Raw genomic sequence first — 20,904 nt, 5'->3', positions numbered from 1 at the left:
ATGGTAACTGTTGATCAGTCCTGCACACCAGGTTGGAGGAATTTTAGCCCATTCCTCTGTACAGAACAACTTCACCTCTGGGATGTTGGTGGGTTTCCTCACATGAACTGCTCGCTTCAGGTCCTTCCACATTTCAATTGGATTAAGGTCAGGACTTTGACTTGGCCATTCCAAAACATTTAACTTTATTCTTCTTTAACCATTCTTTGGTAGAACGACTTGTGTGCTTAGGGTCGTTGTCTTGCTGCATGACCCACCTTCTCTTGAGATTCAGTTCATGGACAGATGTCCTGATATTTTCCTTTAGAATTCACTGGTATAATTCAGAATTCATTGTTCCATCAATGATGGCAAGCCGTCCTGGCCCAGATGCAGCAAAACAGGCCCAAACCATGATACTACTACCAGCACCATGTTTCACAGATGGGATAAGGTTCTTATGCTGGAATGTAGTGTTTTCCTTTCTCCAAACATAACGCTTCTCATTTAAACCAAAAAGTTCTATTTTGGTCTCATCTGTCCACAAAACATTTTTCCAATAGCCTTCTGGCTTGTCCACATGATCTTTAGCAAACTGCAAATGAGCAGCAATGTTCTTTTTGGACAGCAGTGGCTTTCTCCTTGCAACCCTGCCATGCACACCATTGTTGTTCAGTGTTCTCCTGATGGTGGACTCATGAACATTAAGATTTGCCAATGTGAGAGAGGCCTTCAGTTGCTTCGAAGTTACCCTGGAGTCCTTTGTGACCTCATCGACTATTACACGCCTTGCTCTCGGAGTGATCTTTGTTGGTTGACCACTCCTGGGGAGGGTAACAATGGTCTTGAATTTCCTCCATTTGTACACAATCTGTCTGTCTGTGGATTGGTGGAGTCCAAACTCTTTAGAGATGGTTTTGTAACCTTTTCCAGCCTGATGAGCATCAACAACACTTTTTCTGAGGTCCTCAGAAATCTCCTTTGTTCGTGCCATGATACACTTCCACAAACGTGTGTTGTGAAGATCAGACTTTGATAGATCTCTGTTCTTTAAATAAAACAGGGTGCCCACTCACACCTGATTGTCATCCCATTGATTGAAAACACCTGACTCTAATTTCACCTTCAAATTAACTGCTAATCCTAGAGGTTCACATACTTTTGCCACTCACAGATATGTAATATTGGATCATTTTCCTCAATAAATAAATGACCAAGTATAATAGTTTTGTCTCATTTGTTTAACTGGGTTCTCTTTATCTACTTTTAGGACTTGTGTGAAAATCTGATAATGTTTTAGGTCATATTTATGCAGAAATTTAGAAAATTCTCAATGGCTCACAAACTTTCAAGCACCACTGTATAAAAAAAATAAACACACACAAATAGGGTCAATGTTCAGCACAACAGCAAAAGTATCTCCTATGCTCCTACCTGTGCTGGTATCTGTGATTTAGGAATGATTACAACTGTTGAAGTAAACACTGTTTTTTCATGAAATCTCAAAGTGAAAAAATATGTAATTAATCATTACGTGAATCAGTGTGTGATTAATTGTGATTTTTAATAAAATGAATAGATTGATAGCCCTAATATAAAGACACACAAATACATAATACAAAGACAGTCATTGTTTTAAACTGACCCAATTGACCTTTGACCCGATCAGGTGTTTCCAGTCTGTCATAATTCACATACAGTTGCTGTGGGAGCTGATAATGCTAGGAGAGCCGTTGGTCGTCATGGCACCCTCTCCAGCCGTGTCCTCAGAGACCGTGCTGGCTCTGGTTAGGTATGCTCATTATCCTTCTGTCTTTCCAATTCTGACTGACTAGTAAGATAACTCGATTAATAATACAGAAAGAGAGCAGAACATATGTAGTGAAAATTCATTATGTCTGATAATTATAACTATTCTTTTAAGTTCGTTTCTTAAGACACGTATTTTTAAGTATGTTACCTCGCTTGTTGACAGTTTCGGCGAACACTTCCGCCTTCTTCAAAACAGTCACCAGATGTCGAGTGGTGACGTGCCTTATCAGCTGATGTTACTCTATGGAGGCGTGAACGTCCCGCCCAATTTGACAGGTAGTCCACGCCTCCTGCTGTCAGGTCGCTGCCCCAGGACTGCGCTCCAGGTGTGCGACAACGCGTACGCTCCCTCATCCCGGTTCATGGTCCTCTGCGCCCGCTTACGTATCTCCACTGCCTCCAAAATCCAACGCTGATATCCATTCTCTTCAGCGCGAATGACTCTGGCCTCTTCCCAATTCATAATATGATTTTGCCGTTTGCAGTGGTCTGAAATGGCTGATTTTAAGTTTTCTTGGCTTGCTTTTTCTTTTTCGGATCTTGTGAGTCTTTTTGTTGTTTCTTTTTCACATTCTAATTGGTGTTCTTTCCTGCGAGTGTGGAAGCATCTGCCCGTTTCACCAATATAGACTTTATTGCATGAGCGGCAAGGGATTTCATATATGATATTGCATTTATTGTCCAGTTGTATTTTATCTTTGGGGTGAACTAGCAGCTGTCGGAGGTTCTTGTATGGTTTGACCGGGGTGTTGATGTGGTATTTCCTCATGGATCGTTGGACATACCGACCAATATCTTCTCTGGACATCTGAACATCCCATCGCACACAAAATGTCAGTAATCAGAACACTATACGACCGAACACAGAACATCACGGAGGAGAAAGACAGACAGGAGGAGGAACAACACATCCAACAGGCATTAAAAAACTGCCAATATCCACCGTGGGCAATTCGAAAAGGAAAATCACAGACACAAAAAAAGGAAAGAAACAAACAAACAAGAAAAAACACAGAAAAAACAAACCGAGGCTTTGTCACATTACCATACATAAAAGGAGTTACAGAACGCATCCAACGATCCATGAGGAAATACCACATCAACACCCCGGTCAAACCATACAAGAACCTCCGACAGCTGCTAATTCACCCCAAAGATAAAATACAACTGGATAATAAATGCAATATCATATATCAAATCCCTTGCCGCTCATGCAATAAAGTCTATATTGGTGAAACGGGCAGATGCTTCCACACTCGCAGGAAAGAACACCAATTAGAATGTGAAAAAGAAACAACAAAAAGACTCACAAGATCCGAAAAAGAAAAAGCAAACCAAGAAAACTTAAAATCAGCCATTTCAGACCACTGCAAACGACAAAATCATATTATGAATTGGGAAGAGGCCAGAGTCATTCGCGCTGAAGAGAATAGATATCAGCGTTGGATTTTGGAGGCAGTGGAGATACGTAAGCAGAGGACCATGAACCGGGATGAGGGAGCGTACGCGCTGTCGCACACCTGGAGCGCAGTCCTGGGGCAGCGACCTGACAGCAGGAGGCGTGGACTACCTGTCAAATTGGGCGGGACGTTCACGCCTCCATAGAGTAACATCAGCTGATAAGGCACGTCACCACTCGACATCTGGTGACTGTTTTGAAGAAGGTGGAAGTGTTCGCCGAAACTGTCAACAAGCGAGGTAACATACTTAAAAATACGTGTCTTAAGAAACGAACTTAAAAGAATAAGAAGAGCAGAACATATGCTTAAAGGAGATACGCAGAACCTTTATTTTTAAATACATTTCTCAGTGGATAGTATCTCCACCCTTGACTCTTGTATGTTGCATAAATGGGAATAAAAAATATTTTTGAGAGTTAAACCGCAAAGTTGGCATTCGAGCTGCCCCGCCGAGCCAGCCAGCCGAGTGCATGACGTCACAGCGGGAACCGGTTTTAAGGCCAAGGCCTTTGACAGCTATAGATCAAAGTCATATCAATAAAACTTTATGGTGAAAGTAAGAAATACCGTTACCCACTTGCTCAACTAAGACTGATTTGACTTCATTGATTGTGGGTTGACTCTCATTAAAACAGGATAGGTGTTATAACTTGTGCAACATGCATGTGCATCCATTTTCACTGATAAAACGTAAAAGGGGCGGCACGGTGGTGTAGTGGTTAGCGCTGTCGCCTCACAGCAAGAAGGTCCGGGTTCGAGCCCCGTGGCCGGTGAGGGCCTTTCTGTGCGGAGTTTGCATGTTCTCCCCGTGTCTGCGTGGGTTTCCTCTGGGTGCTCCGGTTTCCCCCACAGTCCAAAGACATGCAGGTTAGGTTAACTGGTGACTCTAAATTGACCGTAGGTGTGAATGTGAGTGTGAATGGTTGTCTGTGTCTATGTGTCAGCCCTGTGTTGACCTGGCGACTTGTCCAGGGTGTACCCCGCCTTTCGCCCGTAGTCAGCTGGGATAGGCTCCAGCTTGCCTGCGACCCTGTGGAACAGGATAAAGCGTCTAGAGATGATGAGATGAGATGAAAACGTAAAAGGCTAATTAAATAATCAGATGAACTGAGACAATCACATTCTGAAGCAAATTAAATAATCTTATACCGGTAACTTAAACACAATACAAGTTACATGTATCAATCTAAATGCAGGTAAACATGTTTTTGTTTGGTGTTTTATATCCAAATGAGAGTCGGAGTTTACCCGTCTGTGTTCTTGCTTCTTGAAGGCCAGTTGTTTTGAAACAATCTGACTTTCAGTTGTTCGTTCAGTTCTCCTTTCATTCGCTTCTTCCACGTAAGGGTGAGATGGCAGCAATATCCAGTGAAGAAATCAGACGGCTGCTCCACTCATTCTCCATTTTCTCCATACGGAGTATTCCGCCATTACTGCTGGGCTCAGGCAATTACTAAAACACGGGACGGAACGGGACGTCACTGGTTTTAGTAACAACCACAGGGAGGTCACTGCCCAAGCGATAATGTCACGTCCCATTCTGTCCCGGGTTTTACCAACAACCCTCTGCTCACGCTCCAGGAGAACTGGTGCAACTGAACTTACTTTCCTTTAAAAAAAAAAATTAAATAAATGCTTTCCTTTTCTTGTAGTTTTATTTAATTGTTGATACTGCACCTTCTTTTAATACGGGCTTATAGCCAACACTCCTCAACAGATCAGAGGTCTCGTATGAGTCTTCAGTAAAATGTACAGAGCAGAGGAGAGACCACTTCGTAGGTGCCCAATGTGCCCATGAACTTCTTGCAAAGCGCGTCCAAATCTTTGCAGTTTGAACATTCTTGGGCCATGAATTCAACATAAATCCACCTTCTGTCGTGTTGCTGCACCGGCCAGCAACACATCTACGTGGCATGACGATAAATTAGCTCAAAATGGAGGATCGGAGTTGCAGTCAGCTCTGTGTTTTAGTATGGCGGAAATGGCGATCAGACCAATAGACTTCTTGTTGTGACGTTATGGACGTCAAGGTCATTCACTCAGACCACTACCTATATGAATCACTTTAATCGTAAAAATTATTATATTAGATTTATTGTTAACGCTTAACACTATTCCTGTGCCATTCTTGAGGTCTCAAGGCATTTATAAACAAAAGTGAGGCCATGGCTCTGCGTATATGCTTTAAAGAGGAATATATTTAATGTTATCCTGCACTGACAATGCAGGTAGTACATGATATTTACAAGGATAAACAGAACAATATTTTAAAACTGACTTAAAATATTTTTAACGGACCTTTTAAAAAAGCTATTTTGCAGTGCAGTGCAGGAATATAATAGAAGAAGAAGACTTTGTTTGTCACATGCACACTCAAGCACAGTGAAATTCATCTTCTGCATTCAACCCATCTGAAGCAGTGAACACACGCGCGCGCGCACACACACACCCAGAGCAGTGGGCAGCTATGCTACAGCACCTGGGGAGCAGTTGGGGGTTAGGTGCCTTGCTCAAGGGCACTTCAGCCCAAGGCTGCCCCATGTTAACCTAACCTGCATGTCTTTGGACTGTGGGGGGGAAACCGGAGCACCTGGAGGAAAGCCACGCAGACACTGTGAGAACATGCAAACTCCACACAGGAAGGCCCCCGCCGGCCGCTGGGCTCAAATGCAGAACCTTCTTGCTGTGAGGCGACAGTGCTAGCCACTACACCACTGTGCTACCCCTACTCATATGTCAGAGTATTTTTCTGTGTTATGTCCTCCTCCACACCAAGTTTTTATAGATTAACTAAAAGTGAATGCACAGCAGGTGTGCTAGTGTCGCGCAGGGAGAACGGGGAAACCGAGTGGAGCACAAATGCGCAGGTTAGGACTTGGAAACATGTCTGTGAAACATGTTTCCAAGACATGTTGGAAACTTGGAAACATGTTATTTCTACCACCCACAGTTTAGGACTTGGAAGTTTCAGACTGGATCATGACCGTATCAACAACCATCACCCCCTCCCCTCCCCCATTGCAACCCTGACCAGCATACTTACTGAAGATAAATTGATGAATTTTTGTTGCGGTTGAAATGCATCTTGAGTTTAATTTTTCTATTATGCACTAAAATATAGTTGATTAGCAAGTTCCTGTTCACTTCTTTCTAGCTGCATCAGTCCACTGAAGTACTGCTGTGATTTTCGGCCATACTTTACCATCCATGACAGTGAGTTTAAGGAGTACACTACCAGAACTCAGGCACCGTAAGTACAAACGCTAAAACAGCTGGAACAATCTTTGCACTTTCATTTTTAAATCTTAAATATACTTTCTGAAGAATTATCACAAATGTTCAGGCATCCTTTATACGTACTTGCCAACCCTTCCGATTTCGTTGGGAGGCTCCCGATTTTAGCCTCCGTCTCCCGCCTCCCGATCGTATTTGTTAAAAACTGGATAATCTCCCGGTTTTGGGAAATCCCTACCGCCAAGTTAAAAATACTCCCGATTATGTCTAATCAGAATCGTATGAGAAACACTGCTGAAGTCAACTGATTTTAACCAATCAACGAACAGAATGACAGTCACTTCCGTAATGTAGGATTCACCCAGGCTGTCTGACATTTTTTACAAGCAGTCATTCATCATGGCCACTAAACCCAATACCAAACGGCAAAAATATGAATGCAAATACCAGGTTGCATGGGAGAATGAATTTCCATGGATAAGCAAATGTTCGACCAGCCAGTTACACATTTTAAGGTAAAGATACCTTAAATCAGAATATAATGGACATTTGAGTGTGAAATTAAACTCGTCATCCCTACCATTTCAGAAACAAACTGTACAACTTCTAAAGTGTTTAGTGAAATTTTACCTGACAGAGAATTTGTTTGGTGAGTGTATTTGAAGTGTGTCGTAGTGTCTTAGTGCTATTTTGAATTTATGTTTGAAAGTTTACAAGTGAATTATCTGGAAAGTGATCGATTTTGATAGAGTTTTGAGATTTTAATTGAAAAATTACTAGTGAGTGTATTTTGGTCGTACTAAAATTTTGCATTCGAGTGAATTTCTTTGCAGAGTATATTTTGATAGTATGGTAGTATTTATAGTGCCATTTTAAAATTTTGTTTGAAAACTTTCAAAGTTTGCAAATGAGCAAATTCCTTTGGTGCATTCCGATAGGATTTTGATAGGATTTCTAGTGCTTTTTAAAAATTCTGTTGGAAAGTGTTTAGTGAGAGAGATGCATTTTAGTCGTACTAAGACGGTGCAGTATTTATTTAATTGAGTTATTTTGGTTAAATCTTATTAAAATGTAATTAATATATGATATTATAGTTCTCTGTAGTTTTACATGAGCTTACAGAAGGAAAATACATTTGATGCAATCCAATAATACTGTCATTCACTGCGACTATTTTAAGAAATTATAAACATTCTTCTAAAAGCATCACTTGTGTTATTTTCTGTGGGTCTCTGTATGTAGACAATATTCAGGCATGAGATTTTTCAGCTAAAAATCTGATTTAAGACTTTCATTGTTATTATATTAAAATTCAAGACGAGTATTATTTCAGATTTTTCACTCTGAGCTCTCTCATGCCTGATACATGAATCTCATAACCTAGAGTAACTGATAGAACAATATCAACAGTTCAAAAACTCAATTGTATAAATTTCAAATGGTTTGCAATTAATTGGGATCCACTGTTTTTATCGTTTCAACCGCGCATCAGACCCTCGTCCAATTGAAAATGTCGTTCACGCACTTTTCTCCCCCAGGAGAATTTTGAAAAGTTGGCAAGTATGTTTATATAGGATCATTAAGTACCAAAAGAGGGTGCATGACTTTTCTTTCCTCGTTTTTATGCTTGTAATTTCAGGCCTAATGTATTACTGGGTGTTACAAATCCTTTCTTTATAAAGACCTTTCAAAGCTGGCCCCACATCATGTGTCTCGGGGAGTTGAAGATGTCCAGTAAGTGGTCCTTTCGTTGAAATTCTTGTGGAACCAAACACATTTCTTGTTGCACATGTTGATCACCCTCTAATTTTAGGAGATTTGTTAAAACAAGTTAAGGTCAAGAAACTGACCAAGTTGAAAACGCTGGACACAAAACCAGGTAGATCTAAATGCACTCATTTAATTGTAATTTAAAAAAAAAAGGCATAAAGACAAAATATTGTGCAATAAACATCTCTCCATAAATGTGCCCTTCACTCTTGTCAAGGTATATACACAGCATACAAAACATTTCTTCATAAAGACAAGGCCTTAATCAAGCGACTCTTAAAGGTAAATAAAACTAGGTATATTAATAGCAATGTTTCATTAGTCAAACCTGTCTAACTTGCGTTATCTTTGTCTCTCTCTCTCACACACACACACACACACACACACACACACACACACACACACACACACACACACTTTTTCTAGGGAATTCAGAGGAAAAGGCCTCCTGAGGTACAGAGCACCATCTTGAAGCGGCATTTGTTAGAACTGACACAGAGCTTTATTGTTCCACTGGTGAGGATATTTTATGTCTTTTTGTGCTGAGGATATTGAGGACATACCCTGATGATAAAAAAAATTATCCTGTTTTACAGGAGCGATACCTGGCCAGCTTGATGCCACTGCAAATATCCATAACCCCTTGGAAGGTTAATTAAACCTAATTCTACCCTGCTTAGATTTTAAATGTTAGACAAATTTGCATTCATACTAAAATTTGTTTCTTAAGTGTTTGATGTAGCAGATTTTAAAAAATGATTGAATAGTTGTGAAGACCAGTACAGTGATATGATATCAGAGATATGGAAGGGCTGAAAAAAATAATAAAAGGGGGGGAATGTGTGTGTGTGTTTAGACTCCTCCTCAGATCCGACCCTTCAGTCAGGATGAGTTCATGGCCAGTCTGGATCAAGCTGGACCTCAAATCACCTCCATGCACAAAGGGGACTGGCTGGGCCTTTATAAGTAACACACTGTGTACAATTTAACTTTTTTTTTTTTTTTGTTTTGCGTTGTCAGTGAATATATTCCATATTATCTGTGTGTGCTTGTGTGTTTTAAGGAAATTCTTTCAGTCTCCTAATTTTGATGGCTGGTTTCGTGCTAAGCACAGGGAAATGACCAATAAGGTGGAATGCCTTCATTTAGAGGCCATCTGTGATGCTGTGAGTACTGACTCAAAACCGATACGAAGTGTAAAAGCCTTGGAGCCTATGCAGGTCCCAAGTTCTGGAATACCTTGCCGAGAGAACTTGAATCATGTGAAAACATTTACAATTTCAAGAAACAATTGAAAACCTTCTTATTTAAATCAGCTTATGCTTTTTAGATTCTGACTTTATTTATTGAAAAGTAATGATTTTAGACTTGAAGTATACTTATTTGTTTGCATTTTTTAAATTGTAAAGTGCTATAGTGTACATAGTGCTATATAAATGTAATTTATTATTATTATTATTATTATTATTAGCATACCAACATAGGGTCTCATTTATCACTCTTTTAGTAAAGTTGTGTGTAAATGTTTGCGTCAGCCAAACCCAACAAAAAAAAAAAATTCCACTGGATTTACAAAAAATTGAAACCGCTGATTTTCTTTATACTTGTGTGCCTGTGTATGGTGATCATTTGTAAAGTGCAAATCACATTCCTGACACAGCTCCTTTACATTTAGGCTACGTTCACACTGCAGGCTGAAGTGACTCAAATCCGATCTTTTCGCCCATATGTGACCTGTATCCGATCTTTTATTGACAATATGAACGACACAGATCCGATTTTTTCAAATCCGACTCAGGCCGTTTGGATATGTGGTCCTAATTCCGATTCCTATCCGCTCTTTTCATATGCGACTTCAGTCTGAACCGCCAGGTCGCATTCATCTGACTTACACATCATCAACAAGCCACAAACGTCACTATTCTGCGCTGAAGTAGGCGGCGGGTCCCTCAAAAAAAGTTACAACAACATGGCGCATAATCACGGGCGCAAATAGAGGGTGGGACTCGTCCCACCCAGATTTAAATTCACCTCGTTCGGTCCCCCCCACTTATAGGGAGGAAAAAACGTCTATGCTGTCTTTCTTTGCATAAGGCAAACCTCACAGAAAAATCAAAAGACTAATTACCATTCGGTTTATTGAGGTGCACAGCAGTGTATACATAGTTGCAACAACTCACATAAAACAAAACAAAGGCTGATATTCGGTTGGTTGAGCTGCGCAGACTGCACAGGTTGCGAGCTCGAGCTTGGTTGCTATGGTTACTAACAACAAGTTTGACAGGCATATCGGGGTTGGGGTTGGTTTGCTGGCAGCTTTGTCCCCCCCAGTTTTTTGTCCCCCCCCCAGTTCAAAAAACGTATCTGCGCCCCTGCGCATGACATCAATGCGAGGGACGCTTCGGGCTGTGAAGGTTCTGAATCTTCTCAATGGAAGGACGCAGAGGTTAGGGAGCTGATTTCCATTTGGGGGGATGCAGCTATTCAAGCTAGATTGGATGGATCATACCGCAACCGGGCGGTTTTACTTCCGTAAACACTGGTCATGCTCACTGCGTGTGACGTCGTCGTATCCTGCAATGCGCATGCGGAACACTTTTAGGTCGCTTTTCGTTCATACTGAGGATCACATACAAGTCGCATATATTTGTTAATGTGAACGACCTCACAAAAAAATCGGATTTCACAAAAAAATCGGAATTGAGCATTAAGCCTTGCAGTGTGAACGTAGCGTTAGTGACCCCCACAAAACTCCATGAAAGGTCAAGTGCACAGATAACTGGGAGCACAAAATGAACAATCAGGGTAAAGGCTGAAAAACAGAAGTGGAAATTTTGACTCAATTCTATTGTGATAAAATATTTAATATTATTATACGTACAGGCCACTTTTTCATGGAATAAAAACATGTATTCTGTTCCCTTGTAGTGGGTTTATTGATAGCATGCAATATTATCATATCGCTTATCCTACATGTATTACACCACTCTACCCAATGGAGAATGAGCGTGCAATATTGTTACAATATTGCATGTTGTCAAGACAACATGACGTCACACGTCGGAGACATAAAGCTTCTGCGTTAGTGAGTGACGGACTATTTGTAAACAAACATGGCCGCCAGGTTTGCTTAGTTAAAAACAGAATATTTTGAGAGAATTTTGGCTGTCAGATAGTGCCATTGTGCGTTGCTGTCGATGTTGATTTTAAAAGTAGCTAAGTAAATTACACGGGAAAAATATATATATATACAAAATAATAATATTCGGCTTGACTATGCTAGCGTTGGCCATCGCTAACACTACACCAGCTGGAAGGTAGACTGCTGCGCTAACCGTACCAAGTTGGGGGTAAGCTAGCGTTGGCCTTTGCTAATGCTATTGCTATGCCGGCTGGAAGCTAACTGGACTGCCGCGCTAACAGCACCGAGTCGCGGGTAAGTTCGCATTGACCTTCAAGAATGCAGATATGAAGAATGTGTATGAAAAAAATATATTGGCTGGCTTTTTTTTCGTGGTCTATCAGATATATTCCATTCAGCTAGCATGATCTTGAAATTGTCTTCGACTCATTCAGTATCATGCTAGCTGAATGGAATATATCTGACAGACCACTCAAAGCCAGTCAATATTGCTGGGTTTCACATGACGTCACATCCGCCTCATTAGTTATTCAAAACTTTAGCTGGTGGTCTACTAAAGCTCAGTTGACAAAGCGTTTGTATGGAGACGGTGCATTGCTCTCATGAAAAATGCCTTACGCTTGCGTTGTTTCAGGTTGTTTGAATCGATCAAACCATGAAACTGATAAGTTTCTTCAGGGTTCCCCGTGAACTAATAAAAAAAAAGGGTGAACGAACACAGGATTTCACAAAAAGACATCGAGAAAGGTGGCTTTCGAACCTCTCACTGAAATCGAAGGGAGCTGAGTCGAAGCATGCTAGAGTTTGCAGTGATCACTTGGTGAAAGGTTTGTATCTCCCTCTCAGCTACTGTATGTCCTTAGTGTTTTCCAAGTACTTTTCTTGCTGTGTCATTATTTTACGGTACTTTTTTTTTTTTTTGTCATGAAGCGCTAAAGTCCCCAGCTGTTTCTTTGTTTACTCCTCACCAAGTCCATATGCATGAAGGTCGTGATAAAATTCTTCCCCAGCCGTACAGTTACAATGCGCCGTGATCACTTCTCCATCTTGTTTAACTAAGCTCCAGGTCTTTTAAAGGGGTTTCTGATGATCTTTATGAATGATTTACCTGAGAGGTAAGAGCCGACACAAGTGAGAATCCAGCTAACCGTTGTTTTACACTTCAACTTGCAGTGCTTCGTTGTAAAGATGTGAACGAAAAGCTTAAAAAAACCATACTTACACTGGCAAAAACAATACAGGATTCATTCGGCAGCAACTTGATAGCGAGGTCCTTTGCCCAGCCACATACAAAAAAGTTGTAAGCCTCCATACTCTTCCACGCTTTCATCTGTTTTGCGGTGTAGAAGGACGTCTGCAACACCAGATAGTTCGAGATGTCGGGGAACTCGACTGAAGGCTAGTTTTCGAGATCGTATGACAAATCCTTCTTTCTCAGACTGTACGGGTCGATTCCATTGCACACAGCAATCTTCTGAATATATCTAAAGCGAGCAGTGGCTTGTAGATTATGAGCGTACTCTGATAACTTATTGCTAGTTGTTTGCACTACGGCAGCCTTTAGACCACCAGCTATTTCACTTCCGGTAAAACTGCTAAGAAAAGTCACATGACTGAAACCCAGCAATTATTTAAATATATTAATAACGAGAAGCAAATGTGGCGGCACGGTGGTGTAGTGGTTAGCGCTGTCGCCTCACAGCAAGAAGGTCCTGGGTTCGAGCCCCGGGGCTGGCGAGGGCCTTTCTGTGTGGAGTTTGCATGTTCTCCCCGTGTCCGCGTGGGTTTCCTCCGGGTGCTCCGGTTTCCCCCACAGTCCAAAGACATGCAGGTTAGGTTAACTGGTGACTCTAAATTGACCGTAGGTGTGAATGTGAGTGTGAATGGTTGTCTGTGTCTATGTGTCAGCCCTGTGATGACCTGGCGACTTGTCCAGGGTGTACCCCGCCTTTCGCCCGTAGTCAGCTGGGATAGGCTCCAGCTTGCCTGCGACCCTGTAGAAGGATAAAGCGGCTAGAGATAATGAGATGAGATGAGAAGCAAATGTTAACTCTTCCTTCAGCTGAGGTGTTTAAGTCTTATGGTGATGTGCAGATAGACTGGCCCATCCTCCAGTCAGGTGGAAGTTTACACTGAGTCTATATGTGTATATTTACACACATTCAGGAGTATGAGTAGGATATTGAACCTTTTTCTGAATTTGCTCGATATTATGACTATCAAATTACTTGAATAAACACTTGTATAAATCTGTTTGTATCCAGTTTGATAAATGAGGCCCAGTGTATTGGAATTGCTTTGCTGCCGTTTTACAGGATCTGCTGAGTTGGACAAAAGACAAGTCTGAGGTGGAGACCGTGGACCTGATTATAAAACTGCGTGAAAAATTGGTTAGTGATAGAACTGTAAACCAGAAACAGCATCTCACATGATTTAGAAAGGAGTGTTTCCACATGTTTCAGTACTTTTACTGCTGCGTTTGCAGCTTAATACTACTATTCCTTGTTCAGTAACCAGCATACAGATGTGGTTGCAGTTATGGTTGTTACAGTACCTACTTGTTTTCTTTTCCATTTTTCATTTACATAATCTTAAAACTGCAGCTGTGAAAAGGTCTGAAGTTAACTGTAGACTTTTCTGCACTAGGCCAGAGCTCATGCGCATCAGCTTCCAGTGAAGGACGAACTGCTGGAAAAGCTGGAAAACTACATCCATTCTGTGATCAGCTCTCTGCCAGTGGATCTGCAGACAGTACTATAGAAAGACTGATAAAATTATTTTAATGCACGGATCAAAATTAGAGTTCAAAAGGTAGCACTGATGCATTCATTTCAGAAAGTTAGGAGCACCTACAAGTGTTTGAGGTAGTGATGTACAGTATGGGTGTAGAGTCTGCAATCTGTGTACCACAGAGTTTAGTAGTGAGAAGAATTTAGGACTTTGTGTTTGATGTTTGTAGCCTCAGGCCTTAAACAGTAGCATGATAAAATAAGGGGTGTGGTTCTATTAAAAAGTGTACAACATTGTTTGTACAAAGGAAAGTTTTGCTTTCAAGTTTAGTGATCTTAATTTAATGATTACATAGCCTCTGTAGTTGTGCTAGAACTAGTATGTTTACAGAAGTGTAAAATTGAACCTCATACTGCACCTATTTCCTCTGTGCTACTTTTTTATATAATACACACACTTTGGCCAAAAGTTTGTGGACACCTGACCACCACACCCATGTGTTTTTATTTAACATTCTGGATTTATTCCCCTTTACTCTTCTAATAAGCTCCCACTCTTCAGGGAAGGCTTTCTACTAGATTCCGGGGTGTGGCTATGGGGATTTGTGTTCATTTAGCTGCAAGAGTATGTGTGACACAGATGTTGGGTGAGGATGGCTGGCGTGCAGTCAATGTTCCAGTTCATCCCAAAGGTGTTCGGTGGGGTTGAGGTCAGGGCTCTGTGTAGGATGCTAGAGTTCTTCCACTCCAACCTTAGCACACCATGTCTTCATAGAGCTCACTTTACACACATGGGCATTGTCATGCTGGAACAGTTTTGGGCCTCATAGTTCCAGTGAAGGGAAATTGTAATATTACAGCAAACAGACATTCTATACAGTTGTGTGCTTCAGACTTTTTGGCAACAGTTTGAAAAAGAAGCACGTGTCCATATACTTTTGGCCACTTGGTGTATATCTTGCGTGCTTGTTTTAATTACCTGAATACACAGTTTAATTTTAGTAAATAAATTGTCAAGCAGTTAAAAAAATAGTTTCGGACTTTAGAAATGAATGTATTGCATGAGATCACTTTTTTGGAGGCTCCATCAAACTGTGATTGTAGTGATTGGTTATCATTAACGGTTACCTATATTTAAAGTTATCAAACTTGCATAAGTCCTATAAGTGAAATACTTGTGTAAGTAATCTTATATTCTATTCTTGGGGGTTTTCATTAAGATGTTAGACACCAAGATTAATGTACGAGTGTGTTAATGTTATAATAAAGATGTTATTTTCCTACATTTGTACACTTTCACTGTACTCTTAAGGGGAGGGGGAAAAAACTGCATTGATATTTAACAGATTAAGTATGCATTTAATAAGGCACTGAATAATTCATTCTGAAAGCAAATAAAGGAGACTTAATCTACCAGACATACACACATTACCCACAATGATACAGTACACCATGATAACATAACTCTGTGGCCACAGTGTTGGTTTTCACGTACTTCAATTGGACAAATATGCTTATCAGTGAAAATTTCCCTCCATGTTAAAGGTAGCTAGAGCCATAACATTACAACTGCTGATGCTCCAATAAGGGTTTGATAAATTACATGGTAATAATCAAAAGCATTAGAGTGGCTGAGTTACTCAATACTGGGATGAAATAAATCAACAGGACCATAATCCAATTACCAAGAAACTGAGCATAACCACCCAGAAGAGAAAAAGAAAAGGGAAAAAAAGTTGCCTAGCAAACCACTTTCTTTAATATTACTTATGTTTAATAATGTACACATTTCTATATAAGCTCTCAATGTCTGGTTTACTAATCTCAGACAAAGGAGGAAAATAAATAATTTTTACTGGCCAATAAATATTCTAGACCTATATGGTGCAGAGTTATTCACCTGAAAACCACCGGAGTTTACCAAAAAAAACCAAAAACAAATTGTACCAGATCAGAATTGCTACATAAAGCAGCAATTCTGCCCCATTTAACAAATTATTCACCAAAAAGCAGTGACATTGAGCCTGAGGCAGATGATTGCTTTAGTATGAATACACCTGATTGATTTTTTTTAAATCATTTTTCAAACTTCAAAAACGCATGCAAATTTAATAAATGGCAGGGTGCAGAGTTATCACTGATCTATGCCAAGTCACATAAAATACTTTGTTTTGAACCATAAATCAATTCCACCTTACCTCTGGTTTTAGACCAAACTTCAGAGCATCTTTAGTACTTTTGGGAACAGCATTTTTCATAAATTTGTCATTTTTCCTCACTTATGGTGACGAAGCAGTTGACTGCCATTTTGCCAAGTCGCTTAAAGGAACAGTCCACCGTACTTCCATAATGAAATATGCTCTTATCTGAATTGAGACGAGCTGCTCCGTACCTCTCCGAGCTTTGCGCGACCTCCCAGTCAGTCAGACGCGCTGTCACTCCTGTTAGCAATGTAGCTAGGCTCAGTATGGCCAATGGTATTTTTTGGGGCTGTAGTTAGATGCGACCAAACTCTTCCGCATTTTTCCTGTTTACATAGGTTTATATGACCAGTGATATGAAACAAGTTCAGTTACACAAATTGAAACGTAGCGATTTTCTATGCTATGGAAAGTCCGCACTATAATGACAGGCATACTAACACCTTCTGCGCGCTTCAGCAGCACATTGATATCTGAGCTCCGTATCAATGCGCTGCCGAAGCGCGCAGAAGGTGTTAGTACGCCTGTCATTATAGTGCGGACTTTCCATAGCATAGAAAATCGCTACGTTTCAATTTGTGTAACTGAACTTGTTTCATATCACTGGTCATATAAACCTATGTAAACAGGAAAAATGCGGAAGAGTTTGGTCGCATCTAACTACAGCCCCAAAAAATACCATTGGCCATACTGAGCCTAGCTACATTGCTAACAGGAGTGACGGCGCGTCTGACTGACTGGGAGGTCGCGCAAAGCTCGGAGAGGTACGGAGCAGCTCGTCTCAATTCAGATAAGAGCATATTTCATTATGGAAGTACAGTGGACTGTTCCTTTAAGGTGATTGAGAAATAGTCTGCATTTCTCAACCAATCGGCATGTGCGATTTTCTATAATCACCTGTGTATTTATACTAAAATTTGATAAACACTTGAAAAGAAACAAGAAAGTAGTAAGTAGAAAATTATGTAAAGCAGTGGAATGTTAAAAGACAGCATCATCTCTTCCTGGGCGTCCACCAGCTCTGTACTTGCTGCTTCATGACCACCTGCCTTTCTTGAGGGCTGAAGTGTAAGATAGTCAGGATGGCCGTGAGAGTCTGCTGACGTCCTTTTGAGTCTTGTAGCGTGAGGAATCTATACATGACATTTTTGAGGTATTCTAAATTAGCACCGTCTCGACTTTGGTCACGAATCCTCTTGTCCAGCTGTGCCTGCAACTCCTCTATCTCCTCTTTGTGCCTCTCTTCATTAGCAAACAATTTTCCCTGTAGTTGATGCAAGCCTTCCTCCAGCTGATGCTTCTGTTTGCGCAAAGCAGAAATTTCCACCTCGTTTCGAGCTAGCTGTTCAGCATACAGCAGTAAATTGTTTTTTGGGGGGTTGGATAGCTTCAGAGTGTGAGCAATCATCTCACAATCTTCATGCACAGAGCTGCCATTTTCAAAATCGACATCTCCTCTCTCTGCTACACCATCACTTATAATCTGTCCCTGAATGCTTTCAGCTCGTAGTTTTTCCAGCTCGAGGTCCTTCTCTTCGAGTAACGCCATGGTGCGCGCCCTCTGCTTGTGCAGCTCTTCCTCAAGATGCAAGAAGTTCTCTCTGTGCTGAGCCTCTGTCTTCTCTAGGTCGTGCTTATGAGCCTGATGAAGGGCTGCCAGTGCTTGTTGGTGCTCCTTAATCTGCTGCTTGTGCATCACTTTGGCTTCGTCTGACTGGACACGCAGGTTGATGTACTTTTCTTTCAGTTCAGCCAGCTGATCCCGAGCTTCCTCAAGCTCCTTGGTCTGAGCAGTGTCTTTGCCATTCTTGTTCTTTAGGACCACCTGTGCTCGCACTTTGTAGCGTTCAAACTCCTCCTTTAGCTGCCGCAGCTCTTGCTGATAGTACTGTACTGAAGCCTTCTCCATGTCCTGGCCTCCTGCTTCCTCCAGTATTTTCTCAATTTCCAAACTTTGTTCTGGAGATTTCTGTGCAACCAGCTGCAACAGCTTCTTCACCTTCTCTAGCTTGTCCTTCAGTGTGTTCACGTCCAGGTTCATTTCATCAATGCCAAGGTCAGACGAGGTGGTCCTGGTAGTGCTGGCTGCAAGAGCTAGGGCCTTGTTTTCTGCATCCAGCTGGAGGATTTGCTCACGTAGCCTCTGACCATTCTGCTGGTCCTTCTGCCTGGCCTTCTCACAGGCACCCAACAGCCCTGACAGCTCAGAAACCCGCTCCTCTAGACTTGCAACTCGCTGTTCCTCTAGCTGTGCCTGCTCCTGCAAGCAGGCTTCTGCCTGAGCAACCTGCACAGATTTGTAATTCAACAAATATAAAATCTACGCAAATGTCATTCATAAGCCTCAGAGGTTTAAAGAAGAATTTACCAGAGTAAAAGTCATACCTTTTGAATCTCTTGTTGAAGTTGTTGGTTAAAGTGTGCCTTCAGATCAGCAATTTCTTGCTGCAGTTCCACCACCTGCTGCTCAGGCTTGTTTCTTGCAACCTCCAAATCCTGCAGGCTCATTCTCAATGTTTCACACTCCTGAGTAACCTGCTTCAGCCGCTCTTCATAATCTATCCCCTGGTCTTTTTCCTGCATGGTTTCTGCAAAGGTTTTCCTGGCATCCTCCAACTTAAGTTCAGCATCCTGCCTAAGGCTCCTCTCCTCCTGCAAGAGTTTTTGGAGTTCACGAAGCATGTGGCCATGGTCATGTTGTTCTTGATCATACTGATGTTGCTGCATAATCACACGTGCTCTGCTCTCTGCAAGCTGTTCCTGTACAACCTGGAGTTCAGACTGGTGCCGCTTACGCTCCTCCTCTATTTTCTCCCGAACCTCCTCAAACTCCTGCTTCATCTTGCGCTTATCTGCTTGGAACGAGGCTTCCATGCGAGACTTTTCCTGTGTAACCGTGGCCAAAGAGGTGGTCAACGTAGATAGCTGGGACTTTAGTTGGGTCACTCGGCGATCTGATTCTGCAGTTTGTTCCACAGTTGCAGTGCTGCTAGATATGATGACATTATCCAGTTCGCTCTTCTCTGACTGCAGAAGCATTGCGTTACCTTCTCCATGATCTTCATCTGCTGCAGTGCTGCTGCTGCTAGTCACGACACTTTCAACACCGGATTCAGCAGCATCCAGGCTGTCTTCACTGTGAAGTGAGCCATGGTCTTCAGCATGCTCGGTGGGTGCTGGGCACTGTGCAGACACAGTCAGCACTTTCAAGCTAGCTTCCAATGCCTCCTTCTCCTTCAGTAAGCTCTTATAGGCCTGAACGACATCTTTGAAACGGGTCTGGTACTGGATAAGCTGCTTTTTCTGACTCTCAATGTTTTCAAGCAGTTCTTTTTTGCTCAGGCCTCCACCAAAGCTCATACCAAATTTCTCCATGTTGAATGATACTCAACTCATCCACTCAGTGTCATTTCATATATATTTCACATATAAGAGTTAGATATGTAAACCTGTAGAGATGCAAGAAGAATTAAAACAGGTCTGCAATGTTGCTTCAAATAATTCTAGTCCCTTAACCTGGTTTTGAAGAAGACTGCATGCTAAATTTAAAAAAAAAAAAAAACATGTAGGCTACAATAATGGCTGCTTGTATAATTAATAAACTTTAAATAGAACATAAATAAATACACCAAAACCGGACCGTAATTATCATAATAAACTACATAGCTTGTAGCTTTCCAGTTGCTAATAAACAAAGTAAACCCGGATGACAATAATAATTCACATTCCTAGGATAATCTAAACACAAAAACAGCAAAACAACACCTGTACCTGAAAGTTAAAGCCTGTTAGCTACGTAGTAACCGGATTCTCTTCTCTTCCGGAGTTTATACGGAAGTGACGTAATACGCTTCGCTCGTGTGTCTGTATCTACAAATAATCTTGTATTTTACCACCAAGAGTTCTCCTGGCATTAAAGTTTCTTAACTAAATTTATTATTAAAATAATATTCACGTTAACTGTTGAGAGGAGCATTTACAAATGAATTCCTATTTTTTTTTAAAAAGGGTGGGCGGGGTTGACCCCAGATGACCCCAAATGACGACATGTTTTAATGAGTGATTGGGTGATCTGGCTGCAGGCTATCCTCACACTGAAATTTTGGTCAGAGGTCTAAGAATTTATCTACACTGACCTAAATATCATCTCATCTCATTATCTCTAGCTGCTTTATCCTGTTCTACAGGGTCGCAGGCAAGCTGGAGCCTATCCCAGCTGACTACAGGCGAAAGGTGGGGTACACCCTGGACAAGTCGCCAGGTCATCACAGGGCTGACACATAGACACAGACAACCATTCACACTCACGGTCAATTTAGAGTCACCAGTTAACCTAACCTGCATGTCTTTGGACTGTGGGGGAAACCGGAGCACCCGGAGGAAACCCACGCGGACACGGGGAGAACATGCAAACTCCGCACAGAAGGGCCCTCGCCGGCCCCGGGGCTCGAACCCGGACCTTCTTACTATGAGGCGACAGCACTAACCACTACACCACCGTGCCACCCACCTAAATATCAAGCTTTCATTTTGTTTTAAAGATGTATTCTTTGGTATATTTGACTATGAAAAAGAGT

General features: G+C 41.5%; 2 protein-coding genes across 3 annotated transcripts in view; one reads left to right on the top strand and one right to left on the bottom strand.

The window, feature by feature from the left end:
• Positions 1-15,372, top strand: part of dennd6b (DENN/MADD domain containing 6B) — an 89,637-nt gene extending 74,265 nt beyond the window's left edge. For both annotated transcript variants that reach the window (XM_060914259.1, XM_060914263.1), the window contains 11 exons: positions 1,649-1,771; positions 6,406-6,501; positions 8,125-8,219; positions 8,299-8,364; positions 8,473-8,537; positions 8,682-8,771; positions 8,852-8,905; positions 9,112-9,221; positions 9,319-9,421; positions 13,713-13,787; positions 14,044-15,372. In XM_060914259.1, coding sequence (XP_060770242.1) covers positions 1,649-1,771; positions 6,406-6,501; positions 8,125-8,219; positions 8,299-8,364; positions 8,473-8,537; positions 8,682-8,771; positions 8,852-8,905; positions 9,112-9,221; positions 9,319-9,421; positions 13,713-13,787; positions 14,044-14,157 — 991 coding nt within the window. In that variant the 3' untranslated portion in view covers positions 14,158-15,372. The remainder of the gene's footprint in view (positions 1-1,648; positions 1,772-6,405; positions 6,502-8,124; positions 8,220-8,298; positions 8,365-8,472; positions 8,538-8,681; positions 8,772-8,851; positions 8,906-9,111; positions 9,222-9,318; positions 9,422-13,712; positions 13,788-14,043) is intronic.
• Positions 15,373-17,129: 1,757 nt separating this feature from the next.
• gcc1 (GRIP and coiled-coil domain containing 1) lies at positions 17,130-20,156 on the bottom strand. Its single transcript, XM_060907791.1, has 3 exons — positions 20,099-20,156; positions 18,713-19,776; positions 17,130-18,614 (listed from the first exon to the last, which is right to left on the bottom strand). The coding sequence occupies exons 2-3, from the start codon at positions 19,700-19,702 to the stop codon at positions 17,322-17,324; spliced, it is 2,283 nt and encodes a 760-aa protein (XP_060763774.1). The 5' UTR covers positions 19,703-19,776; positions 20,099-20,156; the 3' UTR covers positions 17,130-17,321.
• Positions 20,157-20,904: the final 748 nt, after the last annotated feature.

This window comes from Neoarius graeffei, chromosome 2, assembly GCF_027579695.1.
Source record: "Neoarius graeffei isolate fNeoGra1 chromosome 2, fNeoGra1.pri, whole genome shotgun sequence".
Taxonomy (NCBI): domain Eukaryota; kingdom Metazoa; phylum Chordata; class Actinopteri; order Siluriformes; family Ariidae; genus Neoarius; species Neoarius graeffei.
Note: the sequence above shows the minus strand (reverse complement) of the source record. Positions and strands in the feature narration are given on the sequence as shown.